This window comes from Nicotiana attenuata, chromosome 3 (assembly GCF_001879085.1).
Source record: "Nicotiana attenuata strain UT chromosome 3, NIATTr2, whole genome shotgun sequence".
NCBI lineage: Eukaryota > Viridiplantae > Streptophyta > Magnoliopsida > Solanales > Solanaceae > Nicotiana > Nicotiana attenuata.
In genome coordinates, this window is record NC_031991.1 from 63,185,766 (window position 1) to 63,195,237 (window position 9,472).

Sequence of the window (9,472 nt, forward strand, 5' to 3'; positions counted from 1 at the left end):
TGGCCATGAGTTTTGCCAAAATAAAATTGGGATTTATTTTCAAAACTCATGTTTGGCCATAAATTTTGCCCACATTTTGGCCAAATCCTAAATCCCAAAATCCCAAAACTTGGGAATTATATACATGTTTTTCCAAAATAAAGTTGAAAAATATGTTTTGAACATATGTCCAAACATATTTTCATCTTCAAACCAAACTTCACCCAAATCAAATTTTTTCAAAATAAATTTGGATGTATGGTCAAACGCTAGCTAATTATACACAAAAATTCAAGATGGTTTCCCAAACATATCCTTAGCAATATGTAGCAAGGGTCAACAACTGTAAAAGGAGAAAACAATCCATTTGGAAAGTCCCGTCGTGTCGTGTCCTGTTTCCAGGTGCCGATCTCCTTGTGCCGGCAAAACCTCCGAAGCTCATCCGCCCCATTATTATCAGATTGTCAACTTGGCCAAATGAAGCATCTCCAGATCATCATCAACTCCTCTTGAACATCCTTCAGGTCCGTTAGTCTTCTCCTTCTACATCGTTGCGGAACACCGACTTTTCATTTTTATAGTTCGGATTCATTTTGTTTCTTAGCTCAAAACTGCTTAAAACGAGACTTCGTCCTGATTCAACCTTTTCCATAACTTCTTTCGGAGTTAGGATTCAATTTATAGAAAGCTTATTGTATACGACGTGCTAGGAATTGACTGAATCATCTTTCAATTTCTAGAAAGCTTATTGTCTTAGTGCTACCTCAACCCCCCAACATACGTTTATTTCTCAATTTCCCCTTCCTTTTAAGTTCCCTCTCCTATTACTCTATCGCATGTACTGGTTAGAAAGAGTTGATTAATATCATAATGACGAGATGGACTAAATCACCACATTGGGGTGTTACCTCTTGCTGTGGTTGATGCGTCATTTTCATCTGGAAAGACACTAGTCACCTGCTACCACTCACCTGTTACATTGACCTATTGGGAGTGCTTACACTACTTGAATTAGCATTGTTTCTTTTTTTATTCTGCGGAGGCCTTGTGAAATAAATTCACTGATTGTGCTATAATATATTGCTCTTTTTTACAGTTGCGCCAACGGTTCCCTTTCTTTGATGTATCTCTTCTGGCCACTAAAACATGAATTCCTTGACACAGTATAATGTTTGTCACAAGATAGAATATACATCTACAATAACTTGATAAGTCATTTGATCATATAGGCTGTCCTTGCATATAAAGTTCTGATTCTACATATGAACCACTTGGATGGTCGAAAAGTTTGAAAATCGCTGAAAATGTATTTGCTGCTGTCACAGGTAGTACCTTTCTGAGAATGATTTTTTCTTCATCACCAGGGGACTTTGCATTAAGCTGATAATCTTATCAAATTTCATGCAGTTACAGAGGTAATTTTGTACAATAATGGTCTTGTAAAGCTTATTTCAATTGTAACAAAGTAAATTAGGCAAAAAGATCATCTTGCAAAAATGCTCATGAAGCATTTCTAGCAATAACTGGATGGTCCTTTAGCAACGATCATATTATCCTGCACATTACAGAGTGTCGTTAGCGTTGTAAACATTATTTGATCAGCAGCTGTTTCTGAATAGGCGAACTTAAGGCAGTGCATTTTTAAGTGGGCTTCAGATTCCTGGTTTTCTCAGTTATTTTACCGTTTGCAGTTTTCCCACTCTCAGCTGAAATGGTCTGTAGGGACAATAGCCCCCGTGATGAGATTTACAGCTTAATCTGGAATCAAGATTTTTCGCGATGCGAATAGTGTCAAATGACAGTCTGGTAGTGGATAGTTCAGAAATAGAGCCCATCTTATCTCATATTGCCATTGTCGAGGAATCTGAGGACACTTCACCTTCAACTGAAATTACATCCAGCGAAGATTGTTTGGAGACTGCTGGTCACCTGCCAAGTGTGGAAGTTGACGGAATTCAATCTTTGTCACATGCAGAACTATCCCAATGTCGCATATGCCTGGACAGTGAAGGTGTTGAATATGCGCTTAGTTATATGTAGACCATTCAGGAAGATATATTTCTCAATGATAAAGAGTATCTTTTCGACTACGTGATTGTAGTTACATATATACTTAGAATTGTTGTTGTTTACTGTACTTACAGCTGGAAGTTTGGTGACTGATTTTCAGGAGAAGATCTGATTGCACCCTGCCACTGTAAAGGAACCCAAAAGTATGTCCATAGATCATGTCTTGATAACTGGAGATCAACTAAGGTGAATTACCTTTTGCATGTTTTCTTTAAATAGTTAGTGTCCATTTCCTAAAAGTAGCGGAAATTAAAATTCCATTGGAGAACATAAATTTTATACTCAGACTGCTCTGCAATTAGTTTACATCAAAAAGACCACGAAGCAATGCATAGAGCAGTTAACTTTGGAAATCTGACCGAATATCTGGAAAGCATTCCCCCAAATTATCCATTGTGAAGAACTAGTATGCGTTCATCTAGCTTTATAGCCCTTGAACTGAGACAAGGTATTTTGTGGTCGTTAGCACTTATGTTATTGAAAGAAGCTATTAAACAACCTCATAAAGTGTTAATTCCATGTTTGCATAGTCCTTACAGTTTAACCCGATGCAGTAAAAGGAGGTTCTCTTCTTTTCCTCATTACTTTTTCCTCTCTTCTCCTCTTTTAACTCAGTCTCTTTTATTCATGATTCCCTCGGTGAATTTGTGGACATAGTTAGAATTATTTGAACTATTGTGAGTCTTTGGGTGAAATTCTTCCCATTTTTGAAGAATCAAGATTGGGGTGCCACATGATTTTATCATGAAGATGTATCATGAAGATGCATATATATTTTAATTCTTTTGCTTTCTCATAGCAGTTGTTTTGGATCAATATTAATAGTAGTCAATGGACATCTCATTAATTCTTTGAGTTTGCTTTTTTGCATTAAAAGCCTAAATTGTTCTTCGGAGAAAAAGGGATCACTTACTTTCAAATTGTCATAAATGGTTATACTTTGTACAAGAGACCTGTTGTCATCTTATTGGCTTAATGTTGTTGATGTGTTTGCGGCTCCATTTTCCAGGAGGGCTTTGCTTTTGCTCACTGTACTGAATGCAGGGCAAAGTTCATATTACGGGCAAACGTCCCACCTGATCGCTGGTGGCTGAGGCTAAAATTCCAGTTTCTTGTGGCTAGAGATCATGCATTCATTTTTCTCATTGTCCAGTTGGTATGGACATAAATCCGTTGCCATATCTTTCATTCTGTCCTATGTTCCTACCAGTTTTATATTTGAAAAGTGGTGTATCTTGGCTATGGTTTATCTGTACCGAAGTTGCATGTAGCTATAATTTTCGTTTATGCTCTTCTAGCTTTGTATTTATTTACCACATGCTCAACACCTTAATTCACTAGTCCACAGGTGGATCTTCAATGTTGTCAGTATATGTTTTCTTCTGGGCTGCTGTCAGTAACTTACTATTCTCGTGATGGTGGTTTTATCATAATGCACAAGAAGATATTGAGGCCCTTCTACAAGAGTCCCCATAAAGTTTCTCAAAGTAAAAGATCTTCACGCTCACTGCCAAGCACAAGATTTCCGGAATCTTTTCACTTCTTTTACTTGAAAGAGAGCTTTGAAAGTCTTAATGACTTAATTAAGGCTGTGAAGCCTTGAGCTAATTTTTTGCTATTTTTATTAAAATTTGGTAAGGAAGATATTGGGATCTGATGTAAGTGTCATCTAGCACTTCGGATACTATACAGCTAGCTTTATGTCAGTGAATTTTCATATATTTAAACGGGCCTGGGGATTCAGTTAATGGACAAATAATGATCACAAGATTCTACACTAGCAATTAATAATTTTGCTTCCACCAAATCAGCAGGACTGGTTATATGAGTCCTCTGTACCAAACAGCTTGAAAGTGAATCTGCATTGAGCGTGTAATGTACAAAATCTGGGGAGAAAAGCTAAACTTTGGGCCCAATGGATGTACAAATCGTTGAGTTTTTGTCTGTACAATTGCAGCTTATCAATCTTATATAATTGTTTCCAGTAAAGAATCTGTATTTTTGGTGTTATGGTAGTACTCTGGATAGGATGGATTAGTACTTGGATTTTTTGTACCTATTAGGGGGAAACATGTAGTATGCCTGATGTAAGAGCTGCAGATATGTCTTGTACCTTTTTTCTGTACCATCTTGGTACCAGTTTAATAAAAACCTTTACCTTATCAACAAAAAAAATTGTTTCCACTAACTGTCATCTTTACCTTATAAAAGAAAATGTTTCCAGTAACTGTCTCTACTGATTGTTGAATGAACAATTCTCACAGATTGTAGCATTCTTAGGAGTACTTGTGTACAAATTTTACGGGGAGGAACTAAGGGAAATGTTTGGCTACCGAGAGCATCCATATGGCTTTTATACAATGGCAGGTATTTTCTGACTTAATCCATCATTACCCTTCTTTTAAACTTGTGAACCACTTAATTATGCTTGTGGGTTTACAAATCACATCTTGGTTGCGTATCTTTTTGTCAAATTTTTTTCATAATATATTCAGTGTTGAACACTGATCATCTATCCAAAGTTTCTAAATGTTTAGTCCTTTGTTAATGTGACATGGCTTCTAGAGACTTCTTAGGCAGTGTTTGGTTTAGAAACTATTTGGTTGTGGGAGGATTGGTTTTGATTTTGGTTTCTTTTTCCTAGAAAAGTTGTAAGTGTTTTGAATTTGGTTTAGGAGAACAAACTGAATTAACATCTTTAGATACCATTACATGTATTTGTGGAAAATAAATTCTGAGGAAAAAATGCAAGAATTTGATTTTGGCGATTAGGGGAGAAACTGCATTGTCCAAAACCTGAAAGGGGGGTGAAAGGAAAAGGTGCTAGCATTTGTTCTTTGTTTTGTTTTCAAGAAAGCTGTCACTGCTTTATTTTTAGGTAGATCTTGATTTCTCCATGATGATTGTCCATTAATGATGGTTATTCGCCAAGATACCTACGATGGGAATAATTTCCTTGGCTGATGCATATATACATGGAAAAGGTAAACATATACCTCTTACCCCCTTCCTTAACAGTATGGAGATACTTGGAGACTGGATACATTGATTGCAATATTCAATATCCTGACATTTAAACTTTATGTGAGGTTGATGCTGAGACGCTGTAATGTGCTTTATGTGTATTTAAACATTCAGCGCAACAGGTTCTAGGGGGGGAAAAATAAGCATGGTATGATGTGGTCTATGAGAAACAAGGGAAAGGACAATTAGATTAGGATTCAGATGCTTGAATTTTTAAAATTACAACCATAAGATTTGAGTCGTCAGAATCTTTTTTGGAGTAGAATTTGTTTTCTAGAAGACTGTGACAAAGGGAAATGTGTCGTTCATTTGGTGCGTCTACTGCAGCCATTCTAATAAAGTTTACTGGATTGAAGATATTCCTGTGCAAGATTTGTGCCTTCAAAATGATTTGAGCCTTTACCTTCCCACCCCCCTTACTAACTAACTGACTAATATGTCTTCTTTGGTTTAATTTTGCAGTTTTGGCAATCATATTGGTGGGGTTGCTTTATGGTTTCTTCATAGCAATAATTTGTGGACAGAGAATTAGTGAACGTCATTATCACGTTCTTGCCAAAAAAGAACTCACAAAGGTTTTGCATCTACTGCTAAGACATAGACTTGTTCCTTTCACCTTCTAATTGGAGACGAACATCTGTTAGTGAAATATTGAAAAATTTGCAAGTTGAGTAGTGTCAGGCCCCATTCCTTGGGAATATAATTCACCTTCATAAGGGGCTTCTTTTCATGCACACTGGATTTTATTTGCGAATAATTTTAGTTCCACCTCTTCAATCTAACCTTTCATTTATGGGAGTACTCCCCTTGTTTTATAAAGAAATATAAGGGGTCGTTTGGTTTACGGTCTAGTTATGTGAGAGTTATAATGTAGGTATTGTTTATACGGTGAATAATAATGCAAGGATTCTTATGGGTGAAATAATGCATGAATAGTTATGTGGTGAATAATAATAGACAGATTATTATGTAGTTATGTAAGAGTATGTAGTTAGATACTCTTATCCATGTAAAGCTAATACATCTATGCCTCTCGTATAAGTTATACCGGAATTATAGTGCAGTGTTTGGTTACCGATATTAAATTCCGTATCCTGCATAACTAATATAATCTTTTATAACTAATACATGGTTTGCTTTATTAAACTCCACATAGGTTTTCTTCATCAGAAACCAAACGATGTATAAGTAATATGGAATTTATATGGAGATAAAATTTTCTTATGCTTCAAACCAAATGATCCCTAAATGTTTAATTTGCTTATACTTTTATTTTTGTATTGACAGGAATACGTGGTAGAAGATCGGGAAATGCTGAATAAAGAAGTTCCGGAACTTGATCCTAGCCACGTTACGGAGCTAAGAATGTTGGGACTCTACTGAGATTCATGTCAGTCTAGCTACAATGACATGCAGTATTTTTATGTTGAAATTACACACAAAATTTTGGTCATATTGACAAGTTTGGTTGCACAAATTATACTGCTCCACCTTTCTGGTATTAGGTGTGATCAAGAATAGGGACTAGAAAGCTAATCCGAAAAAGAATAACTCTTGAAAGTGATATTGAAAACCGTGGTAATTATTAGTCAATGTTTCAATTCAAGAGTGGAAGCGGGTCAGTCCCCGAAAATGCCAGACAAATAAGATTATTAACTGGCTTATCTGCCATTGCAATCGTAAATTGACTATCCTGTTAATGCACTAGCTCTTAGCCTGTCGTGCTCTTCCAGTTCTATTTTGAGTCATCATAGCTCTTTTGGACCTATAAAAAGAATGTCTGGGCTCTACTAAGATTCATGGCAATCTAGGTTGTTAGTCTAGCTATAATGACATGCCATATTATATTTTCAAATTACACATGAAATTTTGGTCATATTAACATATTCGGTTGCATAAAGTTATACTGCTCCACCCGTTCTGGTATTAGGTGATCAAGAATAGGGACTAGAAAGCTAGTCTGGAAAAGAATAACTTTATTAGGTGGTCAATTATCTTTGCATGATAGGTGTATTGTTTTCCCAAGATTTGATATATTTTGCATCATACAACATATTCATGACAAAAAAAAGAGATGCTTAGTCGCAATCCCTCGTTTTTTGAGTTCTGATATATGTAATTTTTTCTTGCTGACTTTGTCTGGTACTTGTATTCTTGGTAATATTTGAATAGTTTTGCGGTTTTGTATCCAATGCAGCAGTGCACCTCACCCTCACTGGATTTTATAAATATAGTTTAACCGAGAGAATATACGATAACTCCTGCCATCTTATGGTTATGCTGCCAAAAAATATGATTGAACCAACAGTGTACTAAACCAGACTGGCTTTTGTCGAGGGGTGAAGGTTCTTTTTATAGCTTATAAACACTCGACCCATGGTGACAACTTACGTACTTTCAGAGGCAACAACTTCTCCCTGGAGAGCTTGTCAAACCTGTTTGTTTTCCTGTTGGTTCTATTTCATTCCCTTAGTAGAATTTTGAAATCCCTGCTATCTACAAATGCACTAATTAAGCTGCTAAATATTGGTCCCCTGTTTAACTTTATACTCTCGTTTAGTATTTTGTCGTGGTTGAGAACTGGATTAACAAACTTTCCTGATAATTGCCTCATTTTGGGTGCAGGCATGATTGGCATATCAAATTATCATGCTTGGTACGGACATGGGTGGCATTAGGCAAAAGAGCTGCAAACTATATCTTACGCCATACACCGAGTAATGATTATTATGGTTTACCATTCAAGAGACAACTTTTCAACATTAGGATAATGTCTTGTTCCACTTTAATTTTGTTGGCGGTATAATTTTTTTTGTGGAATTTTCATAAAGTAATATAGTTCAACCTAATTACCACATGTAACTATGGTTTTCCTAATTACCTTTGTAGCTTAATATATCGATTTAGTTGTTTCAACACATACCGTATGGCTGTTTGTGTGTATCAGTGAATATAATTTTTATTGAAAAGTTGTATCAACTGTCTTAGTTTGTGCATAATGGTTGTATCAATGAATACAGTTTTGATGGAAAAGTTGTATCAATTGTATTTGTTAGCGCATAATTGTATGCATAATTATATTGACGAATACAGATTTAGTAAAAAAGTTGTATCAATTGTATTTGTTTGTGCATAATGGTTGTATCAATACAGTCGCCCACAATGATGATTGTACAATAAATACAGTGGCGCTTAATGGCGGTATCGATGAAGACGATACTTTAGATCTTCAACACATCAAACAAAAATATGAAAGTACTAGAACGCACAAAGAAGGTCTAAAAAGAGTAAAATTCACATTCGATTTGGGTAAAACAACAGTAAACATTCACTGAAAAATACAATTAATTTGAGCTGGGTATGGGGTGAGGGTGGGGGAAGCTTGTGAAGAACTAAAACTTAACAACTCATGTTACAAATAGTATTTTATTTATGGTGAATATCTATATTTAGAGAAATTTTAGGGTTTGTTACTTGGTGTCTAAGTCACTTTTTCCCTATTAAATAGAGGGGTTTTATTCCATTGTAATTCATCCCAAATCAATAAGAATTCTCTCTCTACACTTTTCTCTGTAATAGTCTTCTTCTTCTTTTATTGTTTTATAACACGTTATCAGCACGAGACTCTAACCAATCGAGTAGAGCAAGCAGTTATTTTAATTGGGATATGCATATGATGCTCAACTTGTACATAATATTGAACATGATGATTGTTAATTGTTCCATAAATTTTCTTCAGGAATAAACTCTTTATTCCGGATTTAAGTTAAGTATTTTGTCTTATTTTTTTTCTTTTAAATTCTTAAAATTCTATAATTTAATTTTAAATACAAGTAAAGACAATACATTTTGATTATAACTCTAATAGAGTTTGTGAGAAATTATAACCACCCGAAGTGGTAAAATTTCTATGTCTTGCCATGATCAAATTCACGTATGATTATGGGCAGAAGAAGAGAAAATACGTCTCACTGAATTTCCTTCATTCTCATTCCCTTGAGAGAATGTGATAGCAATATGTGATAAGTTTGAAAAAAGATAAAATTATGACTGTGAAGGTAATAATAGATGTGGACGTGGCAATAGACGAAATTATAATCGTCATCATTGTGGTAATAAGAGCAATAAGGATTCTCAAAATAATCCTTCACTCCGTGAAAGTAATATTTATCATCAATTTGACATGAGATTTAGTAAAGCACAAATAGATGATTATGGTCCATTCATAATGTGAATGTGACAAGATATGATTTATGAATACATTCATCCTTGGAAGAATATGAACGTGCTAGTGGTAGTGAATATACCACACTCGCCTCTAGAAGTAGGTTTGAGATGATATAACAAAATGATGTCATTATTATGGCATGAATGGTCCTTGGTCACATACCTATTGTAC

The 9,472-nt window shown here is 35.2% G+C and overlaps 1 protein-coding gene across 2 annotated transcripts; it reads left to right on the top strand.

Annotated features, from left to right (window-relative positions):
- On the top strand, window positions 310-8,101 carry LOC109223924 (E3 ubiquitin-protein ligase MARCH8). 2 transcript variants are annotated; one of them, XM_019388413.1, is made up of 9 exons: window positions 310-503; window positions 1,305-1,394; window positions 1,671-1,990; window positions 2,150-2,235; window positions 3,059-3,205; window positions 4,314-4,416; window positions 5,536-5,648; window positions 6,361-6,463; window positions 7,699-8,101. In XM_019388413.1, the coding sequence occupies exons 3-8, from the start codon at window positions 1,759-1,761 to the stop codon at window positions 6,454-6,456; spliced, it is 777 nt and encodes a 258-aa protein (XP_019243958.1). In that variant the 5' UTR covers window positions 310-503; window positions 1,305-1,394; window positions 1,671-1,758; the 3' UTR covers window positions 6,457-6,463; window positions 7,699-8,101. The 2 variants fall into 2 exon arrangements, with proteins under 2 accessions (XP_019243958.1, XP_019243959.1); XM_019388414.1 differs by having other exon boundaries at window positions 1,702-1,990.